Genomic DNA, 21,907 nt, shown 5'->3' with positions numbered 1-21,907 from the left:
GTGAGCACTGCTGGGGGCGTGATGATCGAGTGACAGCAAGCGCAAACTGCGGCAGCGGCAGGTTGCTGTGTTCTTCCTACACGGAAATACGATGTGGTGTCAACATGGGATCTTGTATTCTGAAAAGTAAACCGGATGTTTTATTTTCCTACTTCCTTTCCAGCGCGTGCTGAATTTTCACAGACAAAAATCCTAAACTGTCATTAGCACTGATGTAATTTCGCTCTATTGACGAGGGAACAAACTTGAATTGGGGTTTTCCCAAATGGCATACGTGTCTCTTTATAGGTCAAGACAGAAATACTTCTAAAAAGAGGTCAAAGCTGGAAGACAATTCACCAGGAGCAAGAAGCTGTGAAAAAATTAGGTGCACAGACTACAATCAATTCAGAATTCAGAGAGAGAGAGAGAGAGAGAGAGAGAGAGACTCAGTTGAACAAGAATACGAGAGATAGAGTCTCAGTTGAACATGAATACAAGAGAGAGAGTCTCAGTTGAACAAGAATGAGAGAGAGAGTCTCAGTTGAACAAGAATGAGAGAGAGAGACTCAGTTGAACAAGAATACAAGAGAGCGAGAGAGAGTCTCAGTTGAACAAGAATGAGAGAGAGAGACTCAGTTGAACAAGAATACAAGAGAGCGAGAGAGAGTCTCAGTTGAACAAGAATGAGAGAGAGAGACTCAGTTGAACAAGAATACAAGAGAGCAAGAGAGAGTCTCAGTTGAACAAGAATGAGTGAGAGAGAGAGAGACTCAGTTGAACAAGAATATTAGAGAGAGAGTCTCAGTTGAACATGAATATGAGAGAGAGAGAGAGAGAGTCTCAGTTGAACATGAATACAAAAGAGAGAGAGTCTCAGTTGAACGAGAGAGAGAGAGAGAGAGAGTCTCAGTTGAACGAGAGAGAGAGAGCGAGAGAGAGAGAGAGAGAGTCTCAGTTGAACGAGAGAGAGAGAGAGCGAGAGAGAGAGAGAGAGAGAGACTCAGTTGAACAAGAATACAAGTACGGGCTTGACATATGCATTCTTTTACATGTTGTAGCAGCTACTTGCCTGCAGGCCCAACTCCCGCCCCTTGCTTTTCATGCTATCTTCAAATGTCATGCATGACCTGCATTCTGTAAGCTGCTGCTTTCTCACATTTCTCTCATGCTCTCAGTCAGAGTTTCACAGAGGTGGACAACCCAGTCATTTGCATAAATATCTGCTCATCTACTGCTAGACAAGCTATGCTGATTTGCCTTTAAAAACAGTTGCCTTCACACTCAACCAGCTACTCAAATGTATTATACAAGTGTACAGCCTCTGTTCTTTGCACAAGATTTATTTTATTTCTATTTTATGTTCATAGTGTTTATTTAGATATTTATTTCCATTTTAGCAAAAATACTGCACTTAAACAGTATGCTACTGCTACTACACGCACACAGTTTGCCAGAAGTTGCTGTATAGTATGCAGGTATCACCAAAATACAAGACAAACAGACTTCACTCAAGTTATATTATTAGATCCAATCCTATATAAGACACGAAAGTCTCTATGTTCTATGAAATACATCGTCTTTAGAATGTAGCATGCATGTCAAGTAGTCGAGTGAAACATATTCAAGTATGACCTTATTCCATTGTGTTTTTGATGGGACCTTGTCTGTTATCCGATTCAGAAGTATGCACTTTCTTGTATAGAATGTTGGCAATTATTTATAAAGTTTCATTTTATATTTATCAGTAAAAATTATGAGGTTGTCCGATATCCCAAGCAGCATTATTTTCAAAATTAACGGCTAAGATTTTATTGATCTCCTGCCCTATAATGAACCAATGTATTTTCCAACAGGACCATGAGAGAGATCTCGACAAATAGGTGAGAACTCGGCATCAAACCCATGGCGTTGTGAGGGAGATATATGAGCTCCTTGTAGAATCTTGAGTTGTATAGCTTTACCTCTATTGTAGACACTTAAAGCCCTCGCACTCTCCCAAGCATCCTGCTATTGGTCATTTTATTGTAATATCTACATCAAGTTCTTTTCCCCAGATTTGTTCCCAGTGAAGAGTGCTTATATTACCATAGTCTCTGAGATTATTGTGGAACAGGTTTACAGATTTGGGGGCTTCTGAACAAAATAGCAGTCTTTCTTTGCAAGAATAACTTTGATCGAAGAGTAGTGTAGTGCTTCTCTTGACATAGTCCCTTATCTGCAGATAACGAAAAAAAATCTTGTTTCTGAATTATGTATTTTTCTGCTAATTGAGTGAAAGACATCAAAGTGGGTCCATCAAATAAATCACACGGATTAGAGATGCATTTAGTTGCCTAGATTCAAAAACCACTGTCTGTTGTGCCTGGCAAAAACAAATCAAGATTATCACATATTGGCGTTAGAATAGAGGTAATTTGTGATCTGCCTTGTATTCTTCTTATAGTACGGCATGCTTTTACAGTGTTAACTGTAATAGCAAATCGTTTGCGCCTGCAAAGAACAGCCACTGAGAAATCCTTGAAAATCATCACCATGGTCTTGGCCTGACTCAATATCAGATCTCTTTTCCCCATCTCATTTGATGCATCACAAGCTGTTTATCCAGAAAGTTATGGAATCTCACCAGGATAGGTTCACGGTCTTGTGGAGGATAAGCACCTCAGTAGGAGGTGTGGCAGCACCCCATTTCCCGTGCCCCTTATTGCAGTATAGAATTTTAGCATCACATCACCATCTTTATCATCTGCATGTGACCATTACATGGTCTCTGCTCTTCAAAAGGAAGCCCGTTCTTGTTGGATCTCATTAGTCCAACTCCTCCTCCATAAACACCCAGTGAGTGAAGGCCTGCAGCATTTTGTCTTCTAATGACACCCGTCCAGATGCTCCCACCTCATTGGGTCAAACAGATCAAACGCACAACCATGGCTTTTTACGAGTTCCCCCTGATCAGACCATCCACTCATTAGAAAGGATGTGTTGACATTCTTCTTGCACACACAGGCATTATGTGCATGTGTACATTAGAACCTAGCACACAACTGTGACCCACAGTCAACTCCCTCCCTCATGCAGAATAAACTGATAAGATATATTGGTCACTGAGATGTGTGCAAACCATGAGGCAGGAAAGAGCTTTTGGCTTTGTTGTTGCTCTTGCAACAACTTCCTTCCTGTCTTTAACACCCTGTGAAGGCAGAGCCTCTTACCAGAAGATAGGAGATGAAGTGTTTTCTTAGAGAGTGATAAAATAATAAATGAACTGCAGCAAGACAGGATAGGTCCTCACATTCTGACTGGGGACTTCTGATGTACCTTTTTGGCAAGCCACACCCCCACTGCTCACTGGAATTAGGGTGGGGTTACATAATCTGCCCGAAGCTACACTGAGCAAAGAACTCTAATGGTTTAGTCCACCTCTACTCCTCCTCCCTCCCCTCATCCTTCCACCATGTTCTTTCTTTGTGCTCCTCCCTCAAACACACCTTATGCAAATGACACATTTTCGCAGCAGGCTTTGTTTACACAGCTATTCCCAATGCAGCCAGTTAGCTTGCTGTGCTCTGCTCCAGCCTGTGTGAGTTTGGAGTTTGTAGGGAAGGGATTTCCACTCTTCTTTTTACTTGAACCACGAGGGAGTGTAACCAAAATATTTTTTTACTTTGCTTAGCAGCCACAAGTGTGGTGAAACTAGAGAACGTTTTGTTCTTCAGTTTTGGTTGAAATGCTTCTTTGAAAAAAAACAACTCTCCACCCCTGCACCCATTGCTGTTTTTTCATTGGATAAGGTGGGACACACAGTAGATGAAGAGAAGTACGGGCTGTGATATTTTCAAGTTGTGTTGTGCCTTACTGAGGCACAGCACTGAGTGAATCTGGCATTTTGGATATACAGAAATCTTACCTGTGAAGCAACCCTCTAAAAGATTTGATCCATTCGAGTCGGAACATTAAGGTCCATTTTGCTATGTGCAAAGACTGTCATTCATTCAGTATCTGAGAGGAATATTTTGAGGAAGATTCTGAAAAAAGGACATGGAGTTGGATCAGAAGGATAGAGAGCCCTGCTTGTCTCCAGCAGCATTTGTTAATCAGGTGCAATACTCTAATATCTTGGAGGGACGGTTTAAACAACTACAAGGTAAGAGTCATGTTAACTGGGTTTTATTTAATTGGCTTTGTTTTATATTATATACAATGTACAGTTGGTTATAGTGTTGAAAGTTATTGTTAAGGTGAGAATTGTTACGGTTAAACACATCCTGTTGTGCTTTGAAACAGGAAATATGGTTTGTGCTCTCATTGTAGACCTCTAGCACTGGCAAGCACCCTGCTTTCTGAATGAGTCTCCAAATAGCAAGACTTTTTTTCTGGCATGGCTCCTTATGGGGTTATGAAGTTAAAATGATTTCTGTGTATTTGTTAATGAGTTACTATTTCTGGGAGAATGTGAAGATAATAGAGAAGAATAGAGAGTTGTAGTAGACATGCGACAGGCTTCAGCTCAGCTCTAAGAGGCAGGCAGCCTGGCACCTGATCACCAAGCCACCTGTCCTTTCTTATCTTATTACAATATACAGCTCTGTGTCTGACCAAAGCCTCTGAGCTCTGTGAGGTCCTGCACACCACAATCACAGAAACCCTTATTTGTGACTTTGGATTCTGGAAATAATGTGTTAAATAAATGTCTGTGTGTATGTTTTTTTTTAAGTTTTCTATTATCATGTGCCTTCTTTTGCTTGATCTTAAAACCCATAGTCACAGGCTATGTGTATGCAGAAGGAGAGTGTGTACATGCATTTGTGTGGTACTGTATGAAACCGGCATGTCAGTCAATGCTGTGTGTGAAGATCACAGTGGTATGTTGGCTTCCGGTCCCTCCCTGGTTGCTTAAACCCATATGTTGGTGCAGTGAAGAATGTCTACACATCCACCCTGACAGCTCAGGCACTCATGACTGTAGATAAGATTCAGAGAGGGAGATTTGATCTTTTAACTCAAAGAAAGTACACAATTCGCAACACTGTTCCATCCATGAAAACATCCTGTACAAAGAGTCAAAGGGTAGATACCAAACCCACACACCCAGAAAACCTCACCCATATTCTGTAACTTTGGGGGTCAGTGGTCAGTCACCAGGTCTGTACTGACAGGATTTATTCACACTTCCCTTAAACAAGTGTAATAGTGTAAAATGATGTAAGTGTGTGACCTTAGCTTATGAACAGAGGCATTTAGACATACACTTGTATGTTCTTCAGTGGTCTTTTCTGTGAATGGATATGCTCCGGATGGAGTTTGCTGTAAATACACTCACACACTTACATATCTGACACACAAACACATCTTGGCAACACCCACTTGTATTTCCAGTTTGACTGTCCTTGTGGTTTATGTCGCTCCCTCCCTCCCTCTCTCCCACTGTGTTAGATCATGATGGCTGTTGGAATTATGAATAGGATAATGTGACATATTTGTGTCATTAAACCACCGTTAAACACAATTGGAAGACAATCACCTCACATAGTGGAGAGTAGACTCTAATTAACTCTGACTTATCCTGAGTTCAGTCTGGTTTCTGGTACCCGGAACTTGCTCCCAGACCACGTTCTCCATACGTTATATGTTCAATACACATAATTCTGATTTGATTCTAGTATACCCACAAAAAATAGTGTAGAAATTTGAAAAGTGATTTGTGCAAGGACAGTGGTTTTAATTATGTCTCTGTAACAACAATACCTCAGCTGTATGATACATGAATTATGATGTGAAATTACATATGAACTTTCGACAGAATTTTTGACAAAAAGACAGCTTATATAACAAAATACATTATATGCAACCAGTAAAGATTATTAGCCTCTATGCAGGTCTAATACTGTAGCACTGAAACCTGTATCATTATGTGACTTGCTGGTAAATGATATCTAACAGTAAAGAATGAACTGAGTAACTTAATAACTTTGGCCAAGGGAGACAGGATTAATGAAACACTGGGCCTGTTTAAGTTAGGGGAAAAAAAATCTGCCATGTTTTTGTTGCCAGAGAGTTGCTGTTTTTCACTATGTCAGTAAGACAGACAGTACTTCAATTTCATACTGCGTTTTATGCCCTGTGAACATTTATAACACTTTGTACTTTCTGCTGTTTCTCTCTGTGCTAAGATAAATCGTTGATAACCCAGTTGAAAGATAAATACAGTGTGAGTTTGGAAATAGGGTTCAGGGTCCTTGTTTATAGGGTCACTGCACAAGCTACCTGGGCCCTCTGAGTCAGCTGCTGTGGACTTTCACTCACCACTCTTTATCCGTATGGCTTTATTCACATACACAGTAGTAGTATGATGTTTTTACAAACAGGATGTGACTAATGCTTTGTAGCACTGTTTCAACTAATCTCAACTCAAATTCTATTCATAGAGCATGTTTAAAACAACTGAGATTGACCAAAGGGCTGTACAGAACCACATCAATAAAATAGCAACAAAAAAAAACAAAGTGCAAAATATCAGCAAACAATAAGAATATTATAAAGTTAAGAAAAGTTGTGTTTGGTCGATTATTTCTTTGTTGTAACTGCTTCTTGGTAATAAATCTTAAACCATTGGAAAGCTTTTTTATTTAGCCTTTTAAATGGTGACACATTTGTAAGAAAATGCATTTGGGGTTGAGCAGAGGAAGTTGAGTATGTGGGTTGTGCCCATGAAAAACTTGCCAAAGAGCATATTCTGCTATTGACTCTTGTTTTGTGTAGTTTATTGGATTGGATGATGGAAGTCTGAAGAAAGAAGGCAAATTGGCAATTTATTAATTTAACAAACAGGGGCCTCATTAGCATGTGGAAGAACCATACACTGCAACCACAGCCTGGCACTTCTTCATGCTGGTCACCAAGATGACAACTCTCACCGCCACAGAGCGGGGTTTATCAGAGACTACCTCCAGAATTTGGGAGTGGAGAGGATGGAATGACCTGCCTGCAGTCCTGACTTCAACCCCATTAAACACTTGGGATCAGCTTGGTCGTGCTGTTCATGCCATGAGTGACCAACACAACCACACTGGCTGTGCTACAAATGCTGGTTGAAGAAGGGGATGTGACCACTGCTGGTGGCCAGCATGAGGAGGATGTGCCAGTCTGGTGTGGCTGTGTATGGTTAAAACAAATAAATACTCAACCAAACTCAAATTTCCTTATTTTTTGTTCTTATTTCACCACTTATGTACGACACAACAAATACACAAAAAAAAGGAGAAACATAGTATGTTTGTCATCGATCAGTCCGTTAAATTTTTTTATTCACAACAAATAATAATCAATGAATTAATTATAAAAATAGATGGAAATTCATTTAGGAATCGATTAATGATTAATTTATTGTTTCAGTCATAGTTGTGTATTATCACCATTTTTAAAATATATCCATTGATATTTTCCTTTTACCACCCAGTGAAAGGTTGGACTTTAGTGGCCTCCAGCTGTAACTCAGAGTCACATTACCATGGCCAGGTTTCATCACACGCACAGCGAAGACATACAGAGAGAGTTTTGTTTGTTTTGTTTCACTAATGTTGACCATTGACAAATTAGGACAACAAGAAAGCTTTTGCAGGCTTGAGGACTATTATTGTCTTGTTGACATTTCACACCCTTCCTGTGTCCAGATGTTGTGACTGAAAGCTGCTTGTGTCTGTCTTCTTTCCCATGGGATTGGCCTTGGACCGTCTTCTACTTCCTCGGTCTTCCCTATTATCAGTTCCAGCTGCAGATGCACAGGCAGGCATGGCCTCTCAGTAATAACCAGCCTGTGAGATTTTGGCAGAGCACATTGTGTTTCTACAGTAGGGAACTGTTAAAAGTGTAACAATATCATTGACCACATGTCATGGGTGGTGGTTTTCACAATCTTCCTTGCAAAATAATAAGAAAAGGAAGTGCAGTTCTGCTTTTATAGAGAGTAGAATGGTAAAGCATGAAGTTGGTTGTATGAGACACTAATATTATTTGCTCGTAAGCACGTTTTACTGCTCTCATGACTTTTGACATACGTAAATCTGATGCCATAGACATTTTATCTTTAAATCTTGATAAAAGATAAATCAGTATTTTATTATATAATAAGATATCTACACTTAATTGAGTGTACAGCATTACTGTAAATTATAATGTTACTAGCAATTATTTTGAATAAACAGAAATGATCGTAACTAATGGAAAAAATAATCAAGTCATTAGTCGACTGCCAGAATAATTGTTAGTTGCAGTCCTAACAACATGACAAAATAACACTTTTAAACTCAGTGGACTCTGATGCGTGTGAGTGACCCACACAAACGTCAGTTTCAGGCTGTCTAACTGCAAGATAAAGCCATCCACAAACAAAAAAGAAGTGTTTTGCACAAGGGGCCATATGAGAAACATAACATTATGTTGAGGGCTGTACCAATCGGCTGAACTAAATTCTGCTCAATGTTAATTTTATCTCTTTATAAAAAGCATTGTATATATGTGTATATATGTGTGTATATATATATATACATATATATATTTTGGTGCTAATAGGGCAGCATACAAACACACAATAAACAAAATGAAAGGCAAGGCATTATTAAATAATTACTAACTCTATTGAAAACATGAAACTGCTATAATATAATGAATACTACTACACTATAGTGGTGTAGTGTGGTCTACTGTAGTGAGTATGTCACTACCCCAAACAGAGCGGTGCACACACACACACACTTGCACTCTAATGCTTCGGTCACACTATAAGAGTGACAGTGGTTAGATAATAAATGGGGAGTGAGATAATGTTGATACTGTGCCTTGTCTGGATTCCCTAATAGAGAAGGGTGCTAGCAAGCTAATGCTATCTACCAAATTTAAACTGAGATGCTCGTAGAAGAAAAAGACAACAAACAGTGTTCTTAGCTTCATCGTTTGATATACATTGCTTGCTTTATGATAACTTTTATTTTCTTTGCTTTGTCGCTTTCTTCATTCTGGCTCCATTTCTGTGATTATATACATTGTAGGGGTATCACGATCTCCATTATAAATCGAATATTGATAGAAACAATGTCACTTCAAAAGCAAAGGTGGAATCAAGGATTTAACCACGCCCCTAGTGTGATGTCCTGTTGTTTGCGCATGCGCCAGGCAGAGAGAAAAGAGATCTGGAGCACATCAAAACGAGGCATTGTATGAAACATGACCAATTATTTCTATATTATATGTAGATTATATATATTATGCCACCACAAGTCTGAACCAAATCAAGCCCTGCTCTCTCTTCAGCTGAACTACATGAAGGACCTGACACAGCTCTTGTGAAATGCCCTTCAGTTTGAGTAAATACTCAGGGTGAAGTCATTCAGGAGTTTGCCGATCCACAATCACTTCAAATATGTCCATATCAGCTCCTATCTGATGCTTGAGATCGAGATCACAACATCCATACTTACTAGTAACAGCAGCAAAAGGGTCATAGGTAGACAAGCAACACATGCAAAAAAGGAAGAATACGTAATAAAATAAATAAGATTATTAAGAAACTTATGTGTGTGCAATATGTGTCGCATGTACAGAAACAAGTTAAGCAGATTACAAAAACATCACTTTTACAGTGGATGTAGACATATAAATCACATAAATGTAAAATGTAGAAGATTGGAATTTTAACAGAAACTAATAGCAGCGACACAATTAGTCATGATCATGAGGCTGTCCATCCTAAGGAAAGATGGGAAAGACTAAAACTGCATGGCCGAGAGAGAGAGAGACCTAGTATTCAGAAGTAAGATTATGAAAATGTAACTACAAAATAGGAGTACAATTGGCAATAAATAAGATACAATTAGGAATATAAAAACAAAAATGGGGACAGAATTTGTATTTTTTTTTTCTATGGATGGGTATGAAGTGCAATGTCATGTACCACAACTGGCCTTCAGTAATGTTAGCAAGGAGAAAAACCCAGCCTGTACATTTGAGGGCTTCAAGTGTACTGTACAGTCCACTCACTGCAGCTATGTGAATGGTCCTATAGCATCTATCAAGCTTCTAGTATTATCTGGTGATTTGAATATTCTACATGAGGTTACATGGTCACATGGCAAGCAGCTATAAAAAAGTTATCATAATAGATGGTGTCTTGCTGGCTGAAAAACAGCTTATGTCATCACTTGGTACTCTTAGGACTACTCCAGGTCACGTAACTCTCACATTAATAGCATACTGTCTGACATGGAATGGAAAAAGTCTGCATTTTGCTTCTCAACAAAACGATTTCACGTTATACATTGTGCATACATATTTTACAAGCACATGCAGTTAAAATTCTTATAAAAGGTGTCACTTATTTAATTATTATTTTAATTATATTTAATTATTATTATACTTAATTATTTTTTTAATTATGGTAACTCTAATAAATTTGTACCTTAAATGTTTTTATTTACTAATATTTATTGTTTTTAAGTTTTTTTAATGGGGACAATTCAGTTTAACAGTTCCAAGACAGAGCATGAAGCTGATGTGCTGCACAAAGAGTTTATAGCAATTGCTAAGTTATAACAACGTTATTGTATGTAAAATGTGTCATAAAAGCTGCAAGCTCCATTTTATTAAACTTCACACTGTGTATCTCATATTGTTCTCAGTCATAAATATGTACGTGTTCATGTATCCTTTCTCGTGTTATCTAATTTCATCCTAGCCCCTATTTGCCACATGCACAGGGTTAAGTCCGGCTGCATATTTGCTCACATGACATACAGATAATCATTGTTCTCAGCAGTACTCAACTATGTTTGGTGTTAAATACAGAAATCAGCAGCGAGCTAAACCTCAGGACTTTGACATTGTAGAGGTCTCTCTCTGCTCTGCATCCTGACATATACTTAAATCTTACTACCAAAGACAAACATGTTCAAAGTGAGTGGACATGCCCAAATATGCTTTTGAAATCTGTAGTGCTGCCCCTAACTACTAGTTCTGATCTACCATTATCACTGGTCTAGAAAACAAAAAAAATAGCACAGAAAATCAACCTGTTTTTTGAGCTTGCAAAGAAAATGCTAGGCTATATCTTCTACTTCATATTTTTGTTTAAAGCTGAATAAATGTCCAAACGTGTCGGTGGTGTACTGGATTTTCGTAGAACCGATGTGCACAAACAAGCAAGAAAGAAGTACAAAAATGACAAGAAAGAGCACTGAAAAGGAGAGAGCCGTAAGCTGTAAGCCGCTGCGACCATGCATGCCACCATCGTGCCTTCTCTTATGTAGCAACCATTTCAGCATGAATGTCATTGGGGGCTAACCCCTTTTTCTGCAGATGTGCCAAACACCATGTGCCAAATTTTGCACATGTTCACAAAATGTCTGTAGTACCAAGTCCTCAATTACCCATCAAATGTAGATTTGGAAGAAAACAATGCAGTCAGTATCAAGAAAGGCAGAATTTAATGCAGGTTAATCCAAGTTTCATCCCAATGGCATTACTCGTTGTTAGTCAGTCTATAAACTGGTCAGCCCACATTCATATTGTGTATGCAGCACTTTTTCTTTCACACATCTGTCACACACATTATCATCTTTTGTCACTTTAATAGCCTTCACCACACTCTGCGTTTTGTATATTTTAAGTAGATTTTACTGCTGTGTGTCATGACCAGGACGCTTGCAAGTTTTTTTGTTTTTTTTATCTCATTGAGTTTTATTCCTGGTTAGATACAGGGTAAATAGACAAAAAAGTAAGAAACAAGAGGTTATAGGCTAGTATGGAACAAAGAATTAATTTAGTGTGTATGTGCAAACATTGCAGAAGACATCCTCCCATGCACTAAAACAACACAACCTACAAAAGTCACACTGTTCGAAGAAAACAGCTTAGATAGATTTGACCTTATCTAACACCTCTGCAACTGGTGACAAGTCTGTGTTTGCTTTATGTAATGAGTAAACATGCCTAAGACTCATATCTGTGTTTGTCTGGCATTCTTGTTCAGTCGCTTTGGTATTAGAAGTTGCATCACTAGTCTGGTAACGACACTTGTCAGGATCCCAGCCCACTGTCCTACAATGTGCTCAGTGCTAGGTGTTGTCACAACATGACCAAGCTTCTGAAGGAATGTAGACCTCTCTGCTGTGCTCCACCTACCATGGTAATCCACCTCTCCTAGCTCCTTGAACGGACTGAGATAGCTTTGTTGACCTTCAACAACTGAATAATATGATTGCAAAGGTGAGCGATAGAAGGAGAAACAAAGCAGGGTTAGTCTGTCAGTTCTTTAAAGCTGGAACAGGAGGGTAATAAAACTGGAAAAACCCCAAAGAAAACTTAACAAATCCAATTAACCAGCACACCGTATTGCATTATACATTTAAAGTTTGATTGTTCAACTAGCAGAGAAATTTCCTCCTGCAGACATTTAAATTTTCCAGTCAGGGCTGTAGTCAGTCCTGCTACCTGCTTTGAATAAACATACTGACTTTGTACAGTTAGATAATGTATTTGCCTCTATATCTTAAATGAAGTGTTCATTATGGAAATTTCTATTTAATATAGTATCTGTGCTTATTCTGAAGATTTGAATTAATAAGAAAAAAAAAAATTTTCTTTAATTATGTTGATTCATTTTTATGTGAACTTGCATTCACTTCTAAGGTAGGAGTACTCCGACAATATTGACAGGAAAGAAGCAACTGAAGTTATCATGAAGCAAACAGACAAAACAATCCGAAAACACAAGATGAGGCACAAAAGGGAGGTTTGATTATGACATAACTGTTTTCCCAAAGTATTGGTTGTCTACATAAAACACAAGGGTGTTGAGATTTTCCCCCTCTTGGAATCATTTTCAAAATATACAGTTTCATTGCCCCCAAAACACCATTTTTGTGTGGATAAAATGTCAATTGACCACAGATGCAAATGAGCTATTTAGCTAACTCTGGTATAGACCTGGTTCTGTACATGGTCCCTGTCAACTAAAACAATACAAAAAAAAGTTTCCGTGTGGAAAACAAAACACCTGATCTGTCACTTTCATGTTGGTACACCAATCTGTTTGAAGTTTACTCTATGAATCCTCATGTTGCTAATTGTAGTTGTTTTTTAAAATCACATATCCCATTATAATGTGTTATTTTAGTTTTTTTTTTTTAAATATCTATATATCCTCATCACTATTGCATTCAATTACATGCTGTTATAAGTGGGTTTCTTTCCTTTGACTCATTTGCACAGAGCTGCTCTTCCAGTCTGTGTTGTCTGTCTGCTTCTGGTTTGTTCTGTTCAGGCTTCTGTTAGGTGCTGTTAAGTGCAATGCTAGAGAAGTCTTTTTTAAGAGGCAGGGAGACCTTGTGTCCTAGAAATGAGGTCACCTTGTTAGGTAGTGGATCAGGATTAGCTTCTTACTCCCCTGCTCCATATGTCTGAGCTGCTGTTACAGCTTAATTTATTGTCATTCTTTTTTAGTCCTGTTCTAATAAAGCAACTACATAAACACTTCATGTCATTGCCTTCATACTCAGTCTTGCATAGTCATGTTTCTCTTTTAAACTCCCATAATTGGAGTAATTTCACAGCAATGTAAACATGAGTACAATTGTCAGTAAAAATCGGTGTGAAGAGTGAAAACCTCTTGCTAAGCTGCTGATTTAATGGTGCAGCTTATGAACTGCTCAAGAGCTCAAGTCTTTATGATTTATTGTGTTAACTGTCTGTTCTCAAATGTGATCAAAGCTATGAGACTGGTGCAAAATTAATTCCTTGTAAATTAAGCCTGAGCAATATATTGATATATCTATACAGTGGCAAGAGAAGAAGATATGATCTTGTGATGACTTGTCCTGGTTTTAAAGGCTGTTGCATTGATTACCATCATATTTATTAGATTGAATAAATTAGTGAAATACAATAAATATTATGAAATAAATAGTATTTATATTGATAAAAAAAACATGTAAAAAGAAAACCTTTCATAAGCCCAGAGAAACAACCTGTTTGCACCTTTAGGATCAGGATATACCCTGATATAATTTATAAACCATATCACCCAGCCTTACAGAAATATTGATTTGATTTACACCATGGTATATATCTATATTGTGTTTTTTTCCCATATCGCCCAGCCCTATTTTATATACATGTATTTTTTGTCTTTGACTCGAATGACATTAAGTCCAGTGGTATCTCAGTCGTTAGAGATTACTACACACTGTCACTAACCACTTCTCTTTTTTTGCCCTTTGCAGATGAGCGTGAAGCAGTACAGAAGAAGACCTTTACCAAATGGGTGAACTCTCATTTAGGCCGTGTGACCTGTCGCATTGGGGACCTGTACACGGACCTTCGCGATGGCCGCATGCTAATCCGCCTCTTGGAAGTGCTTTCCGGAGAACAGCTGGTCAGAATCACACAGAAGTCACATTTTGCTGTCCCAGACCCTAACGTGGCCTCCACATGGCCTTTTTACTTGTTTTCCCCTTTTTAAATTCCTGCTACATTTCCTCTTTGTGCATGTTGAAACCAATTTCTGACTGACTTTCTCTTCTTTCTGCTCCTTACAGCCAAAGCCCACAAAGGGACGCATGCGTATCCACTGCCTGGAGAATGTTGATAAAGCCCTGCAATTTCTCAAAGAGCAAAAAGTCCATCTAGAAAACATGGGCTCACATGACATCGTGGATGGTAATCACCGTCTCACCCTGGGTCTCATCTGGACCATCATCCTTCGCTTTCAGGTAACATGAAGAACCCTCTCCTCACTCCACTCCCAGACCAGCTTAGCTCTTAGGCAGCATGGTCACACCAAGAAGGTGCTGAGTTTATTACCTGGGCCCTTTCTGTGTGGGCTTTGCATGTTCTCCCCATGTCTGCGTGGGTTTCCCCCGGGCTCTCCGGTTTCCTCCCACCATCAAAACATGTAAGAATGTTAGACACATTCGGTCAGGTTGGTCCCTTGTGACTGCGCACTCAGTCGCAGCGGCTCTGATCCCTCCATCTGACTTAGGACAATCAGTTGTATAATGACAATAAAGATCCTTTCCTCTGGGACATCTGGCTTCTGCATGTAGTCTAGTCCACCCTTAGGCAAAATCACTACAGTAGTAAAGAGGTTATACTGGGGTGTGATTAACAAAGCAATTACTCATGTTATTTTAGTCATGGACTAAAACCTTTTTTCCCACAAATGTTTTGGAAAAGTTGTTAATTAGGAATGGCACAGTCCCATATCAGATATATGGGATACAAGCTTCAAGCTGCATGGATGTCTCTCACTTGTGTCGCATGATACACGTGTCATGTGATACATGTAGTCTGTATTATGTGCGTGGCTTTCAAAAGACAAATATAAGATGTGGCTCAAAAGAGAGACAGAGTTCACTGTGGATGTCATTAGAAATTCCATGTGATATATTTGCAACAAACCCTGTGATAAGGCTAACTCACCAAAGTAAGAGCCTTTGTTTAAATACTTAAATTGAGTCATGGAAGTTGGGTAAAATATTGTGGGAAATGTATGGAAAGTTTTTGTAAATTAATTGGTGGAAATGCATGAGAATACACTACTGAATGTTCTAGGACTTTTTAATGGTTTTTACTGCATTATTTGTCTGCTTACAGATCCAGGACATCAGTGTGGAGACAGAGGATAATAAAGAGAAAAAATCAGCTAAAGATGCCCTGCTGCTTTGGTGCCAAATGAAAACAGCAGGGTAAGAAAGTATCAGGATTTGATAAAATAACATGAATGAAAGTAAAATGAATGTTACTAATTAGGGCTGCAAAGATTAATTAATTATGAATCGATTACTAAATTAATCAAATCTAATTTCATAATTAATTAATCAGTTTGAATGCTTTTAATAAAAGAAGTTTTAAGATTTTTTTCAGCGTCTTTAAAGTGAATATTTTCTGGTTTCTTTGCTTCATATGACAAATAAATCATTAAGACTGAATAATTTTGCTTGATAGACAGAAAAAATACATTTGGAAGCATCATCATTTTCAGGTTTAGAAAACACTGGTCAACATTTTTTGACATTTTCTGACAGTTCATGGACCAAACAACTTGCTGCAATGATGAGTCATCTCTATTAAACAATGAGAATGATGATGCTTGGCTGTTAAAGCTGATTTGTCTGTAAATAAGTAAACAACTAATTGATTTATGGAGTAAAGAATTGACTGTGCTGTGTTGGTCTAACAATTAATAATTTCTGATCTTGTGCAGATACCCCAATGTCAACATCCACAACTTCACTACCAGTTGGCGAGATGGCCTGGCGTTCAATGCCATTGTGCACAAACACAGGTCATTGACTTCATCTTTCACTTGATATCACGTGCTACATTGTTATGTGGCATGAAACCAGCCCCTTTAGACGTAGTTTTAAGAGAGCTCCCTTTTCAAAAATAGAATTTTTCAATGCAAAACAGAACATTGTCTTCTATCCGTCCCCTCTTTTAGTTTTTATCTAATGAGGAGCTTATTTTCACACAGCACAGCTATGCTTGTGGGTGTTTTTTTTTTGTTTTTTTTAAATCTCCTTTTCTATGTAGGTCTCATTCTATCATTCAGTCTTTAGTATGACCCAAATGATGAAAGTAAAATAGGGAGTAAGATGACCTAGATCATCGAAATACAGCAATAACCCCTTTTTCTTTTTTTTCAATGAAGACCTATGCGTGTGCACTCACTTGCACACCCTGCTGGAAAGAATGTGTTAATAGAGAAACTGTGCCATAAAATCTCATATCATTTAGAACAAACTGCAAAGTTGATACCTAATACATCATACATACATCTTTAACTCCCTGTAGAGCACAGTGTTCAATACTACATACATACAATCACTGCACTATTGTATTCTTCCCCTAACTTTAGTTTAATTTCTCAGGTTTCATTTAATAAATAATATACTTAATAATATACTGTGATATACATGTTTCCATGTTCATATTTAGGATTTGCCAAATCATGCTATTTGTTTTTTTTTTTTTTTTTTCTATTTGGTAGGCCCAATTTTATACACCTGTTATATCCAAGGAAGCATGGTTTAGAGACCACTGAAAAAAAGCCTGTTGGCATGTACACGTCACCTGAATTGACTCAAATACTTTATGCAACCTTGTATAAAAACAGTCATGAGTCATCATATTACCATTCATTGTCGCCTTCACTGTTGAACTCCACAGACCAGACCTGATTGAGTTTGATAACCTGAAGAGGTCCAATGCTCACTATAATCTCCAGAATGCTTTCAATGTGGCTGAGAAGGAAATGGGGCTTACCAAGCTGCTGGACCCAGAAGGTGAGTGCCTGAAACCTCAAAAAAAAAAAACAACCATGAAACCTGATGAGCTGATCCCTCTTTCCCTGCCGAACATGTGTGTTCTCCATGGAGGATTACTGGAATTTTTTATAGCACTTCTTATTAGGGGTGGGAATCTTTAGGAACATCATATATTGATTTGATTATGAATTAATTATGATTACTTACGAATCAATTATGATTACTATGATTGCATACACTGACATTTATTAATACAAGTTGGAACAACATATTTTACTGGGAACCACGCAAAGGAACAAATATCTAAATCCAATGAAAATAGTAACAGTTAATCATGCTCTCTTTTTTTCAGATGTCAATGTTGATCAGCCTGATGAAAAGTCCATCATTACGTATGTGGCAACCTACTATCATTACTTCTCCAAGATGAAAGCCCTGGCAGTGGAGGGCAAAAGAATTGGAAAGGTTATCTCTCTCTCTCTCTCTCTCTCTCTCTCTCTCTCTCTCTCTCTCTCTCTCTCCCTCCCCCTCCCTCCCCCTCTCTCTCTCTCTCCCTCTCCATACAGTATGTTTGATTCAAAACATATCTTTCTCCATTGCAGGTACTGGACTATGCCATTGAGGCTGACCAGCTGATTGAAAAGTATGAAACCTTGGCCTCAGAGCTGCTGCAGTGGATTGAGCAAACCATAGTGACACTCAATGATAGGCAGCTTGCAAACTCACTGAGTGCTGTGCAGAACCAGCTCCAGGCTTTCAACTCCTACCGCACTGTGGAGAAACCACCCAAGTGAGTAACAGCTCTGACTATCTCTGTGTCTACATCCACACTACTCATATCACTACTACTGCACTACTACTTTTCATGTGAAAAAAGTGCTGCTGTCAGATAAAAAATAAATCTGCATGTTTTAGTGACCTATCAAAAGTGATCTTCATCCATACCAAGTGGCAGCAGGGCGAGACATCACCCATAAAAACATCACCCTTAAAAAAAATAACTCCCTCCCTACCCAATACTCAGTTTTAATTGCACCTAAGATACAGATGTATCTCATACTGACCTCAGCAGAATTAGTACTTTATGGACCAAAACTGGGAAATTATTGTGTTACAGCAACTTAACAGACACTTAACAACTTTTAATATTACATTTACATTTAAGCATTTAGCAGACACTTACCCTAACCCTAGCGACTTACAAAAGAGGAGTAAGCTATATAGAATAAGATATGCATCTAAAGAAAATAGATTATAAAATAAAATGTTAAAATATAAAAATACAGATTTAACATCAAGAGGAGGATCTGAGAACAAGCCTGTCCAACATACAGTGAACCAAAGTGTGTGCCTTTTCTTTTTTTCGTTTCTGGACAGGTCAATTAAATATAACCTGACTTACTGAATACGTATATCATTCATTACGAACGGAAAATGGCAAAACAGAATAAGGAGTAAAAAACAAAATAAGGAGTTAATAAGGAGGAGAACATACGTTGTTCTTTATCGGTTGAGAAAGGTAGTGCGAGGACACTACAGTGTGGACCAACATCCGGTTTTCAAAATAAAACGGGTAATTGAAAGGCAATAAAAAGTGTCAAAATGTGTCAATATGATCCAATATGAGATAAATGCAATTTTTGAGAGAAGTAATAAATGGAATATAATGTGTCTTCACCAGCCACTGTAGTAATATTATCCTGCCCTGATTTTGAGTCATGAGGTCACATGACCTGGAAGCTATTGAGCTAAAATGCTAACATTTACTTAAAAACATTAATTAAAAATGTCTGGAGTAATACAATGTAATCCAAATTGCTGTATCACAACCAGCCAATTCATGGATAAAATGAAAATAAAAAGATGTCAATACATCAATGTATATATTTGCAGGTGTTAACATTCTTTTGAGGCATGGAGCAGTAGATGTGATAAAAAATCAATTAAATAAAGAACAGTGTAAGTGGAACTTCTTATTTTGTTTTTGTTTCACACTGATTCTACTGATTTTGAATTTTTGAGTATTTGCAACCGTTATATCACATATATCACCTATCAATTATTCTGGTGTCCACTCAAATGTGCCATGCTTTACTGTCTATTTTCTACTCAATGAGAACATTATGTACAAAACTGACATCATCTGTTTACAAAGCTGTCTGCTTCTGCCTGCCTAGAACAAAATCAAGCTCCAAAGTTTTCGAATGAAAACAGAGACAGTAGCGCTTTCAAACATTTCTGTTTTCAGGCCTTGAAATCGAATGATAGTGTGGATGTATACAGAGCAGAATGTATGTAGTTTTAAAATGGAGATGTGTGGGTGCAGTTTAGGTAAATATAACCCAGTGATTTATTCAATACATATTATCAGTTTGGATCAAAGTGTGAAAATACACAGTATCTGAAACTGAGGTTGTGTCTGTCTCCGCAGATTTACAGAGAAAGGAAATTTGGAGGTACTCCTCTTTACTATCCAGAGCAAAATGCGAGCAAACAACCAGAAAGTCTACATGCCACGAGAAGGCAAACTCATCTCTGACATCAATAAGGTTTGGCCTGTTCTACTTGTAAATAAATCTTTCCAGATATTCTATCTTCATATGTGATGTTGTTAGTCAACGTTAAAATGAAATTGAATGAAATTGGTCAGTGGGCATTGGTCATTGGGCCAATTAGCCACCGTCACCTCTGTGAGCCTAAACCTCAGTTTGTGTTGACATTGGTGTGACAGGCGTGGGAGCGACTGGAGAAGGCAGAGCACGAACGTGAGCTGGCTCTGAGAAATGAGTTGATTCGACAGGAGAAGCTGGAGATGCTCGCTGCCCGTTTTGACCGCAAAGCTGCAATGAGGGAGACATGGCTGAGTGAGAACCAGAGGCTGGTGTCTCAGGTAGACAGATGTAAAATCCTATTCTGATATACAGTACATTACATTTCATAGTTTCACTGTAACATGCTGAATTCACTCTGTTATTAGGACAACTTTGGAACTGACCTTGGAGCAGTGGAAGCTGCCACTCGTAAACATGAGGCAATCGAGACAGATATTGGGGCATACGTGGAGCGTGTGGCTGCTGTGGAGGCTGTTGCCAAAGAGCTGGAAGCGGAACGGTACCATGATGTACGGCGTATACTTGCACGGAGGGATAATGTCCTTCGACTCTGGGAATACCTGAAAGAGCTTCTGGTTGCACGCAGGGAGCGGCTAAATGCCCATCGTGACCTGCAGAGATTGTTTCAGGAGATGCGCTACATCATGGACTGGATGGCAGACATGAAGGTAAAAACACTCAACAAAAGAAAGAGGATTAGGACCACATGTGAATATTTTTCAGAATTCTGACTGTTCTCACTGTCCTGTAGGGGTGGAGCAGTTCACAAAATCCACAGTTCGGTTCATATCACAGTTTTGGGGTCACTGTGTTTGGTGCAGTGTTTTATTTGTACTATTTTTTACACTCTAGAAATACCATACATCAACATCAGATCTATAGTAATCCACCATGTACAGATTTTTTTTACTCAGATATTCTTAAGGACATGTGCAATCATGCACCAACTGAAAGAATGGACAGCTTGATTCGGGACATACAGTAATTGTTACAATGTGAGATAACAGCAATAGGGGAGACGTTGCTGCATTTAAACATGCTTTTAATTTATCCGTTTGCCTTTTAGGTAAGAATATAAACAATCTGTTCTGTCAAATCTTAAAATAGGTTTTCTTGGCCCAACAAAAACCAGACCAACAGCAAACACTGAATGGACTGAAAGATAAACACCCCCCACACCCCGTCTGACTTCACACCAAGTGGCTGTTTAAATGCTGCGGTGTGTAGAAGTTGCCCTTTCTTACCCAATTCTCGCCACCCAGTGCCGCCACCTGTCACACTGGGGTGATGTCTCCGTATATCCCCCACAGTCATCGTAGGTAACATGAAATCTGAAGTGTTCCCACACAGGAGAATGAAACGATGTTGCGCATCCTTTAACTCTAACTCCGGCCCTCCTCCTGTGTCTTCTCTTGATTTTTTTAAGTGAACCGTTCCACCCATAGTATTCCTTTTCTCAGAATTCTGACTCAGATCTTAGAATGTAAACACTTGCAAACACATACATTCTGACAACTATGTGAAAAAAAAACGAATTATAACTTTCATCTCAGAATTTCGACTTTTTTCTTCTGTATTCTGTTTTCTCTGAATTGAGATTAAAGTCAGACTTAAATCTCAGAAAACTGGCTTTAATCTCTGAATATCTTTTATTCCCTGATACATTTAATGAAGGTAGTCATTGTTCACATACTTTGCTAAGAGCTTTACCATCTGCACTCAACTCCATTCAACACCATTTTTTTATAGGTCTTGTCTGTACTGTGTTGCTTGACATGGGGGAAACATGAAAAAAGCTGATATTAACCACTAATCAAAAGGCTCACCTAATAAAATCTACAAAATGTTTGCCACTTTATCTAGTATTAGCCAGCCTTACTTAATGTAAACTAAAGTGTGAAAACCACTCACTCACCTGCACCATAGTCAGTTGTAACACTAAATGTTTTTCTCTCTTAGTTGCTTTAAACTTAATTATCAGTCTTGTAACTGTTCAAACAG

General features: G+C 38.4%; 1 protein-coding gene across 7 annotated transcripts in view; it reads left to right on the top strand.

The window, feature by feature from the left end:
- Nucleotides 1-21,907, top strand: part of sptbn2 (spectrin, beta, non-erythrocytic 2) — a 68,871-nt gene that overhangs the window by 24,984 nt on the left and 21,980 nt on the right. For 5 of the 7 annotated variants that reach the window (XM_058626729.1, XM_058626726.1, XM_058626732.1 and 2 more), the window contains exons 3-12: nt 14,250-14,401; nt 14,565-14,738; nt 15,622-15,713; nt 16,232-16,312; nt 17,197-17,312; nt 17,647-17,759; nt 17,897-18,084; nt 19,726-19,843; nt 20,026-20,184; nt 20,272-20,574. In XM_058626729.1, coding sequence (XP_058482712.1) covers nt 14,250-14,401; nt 14,565-14,738; nt 15,622-15,713; nt 16,232-16,312; nt 17,197-17,312; nt 17,647-17,759; nt 17,897-18,084; nt 19,726-19,843; nt 20,026-20,184; nt 20,272-20,574 — 1,496 coding nt within the window. Of the gene's footprint in view, nt 1-3,506; nt 4,124-14,249; nt 14,402-14,564; nt 14,739-15,621; nt 15,714-16,231; nt 16,313-17,196; nt 17,313-17,646; nt 17,760-17,896; nt 18,085-19,725; nt 19,844-20,025; nt 20,185-20,271; nt 20,575-21,907 lie in introns of those variants that run through there. The other 2 variants (XM_058626731.1, XM_058626733.1) reach the window with 2 other exon arrangements.

Source organism: Solea solea, chromosome 4 (assembly GCF_958295425.1).
Source record: "Solea solea chromosome 4, fSolSol10.1, whole genome shotgun sequence".
Taxonomy (NCBI): Eukaryota; Metazoa; Chordata; class Actinopteri; order Pleuronectiformes; family Soleidae; genus Solea; species Solea solea.
This window is presented reverse-complemented; position numbering and strand designations above follow the sequence as displayed.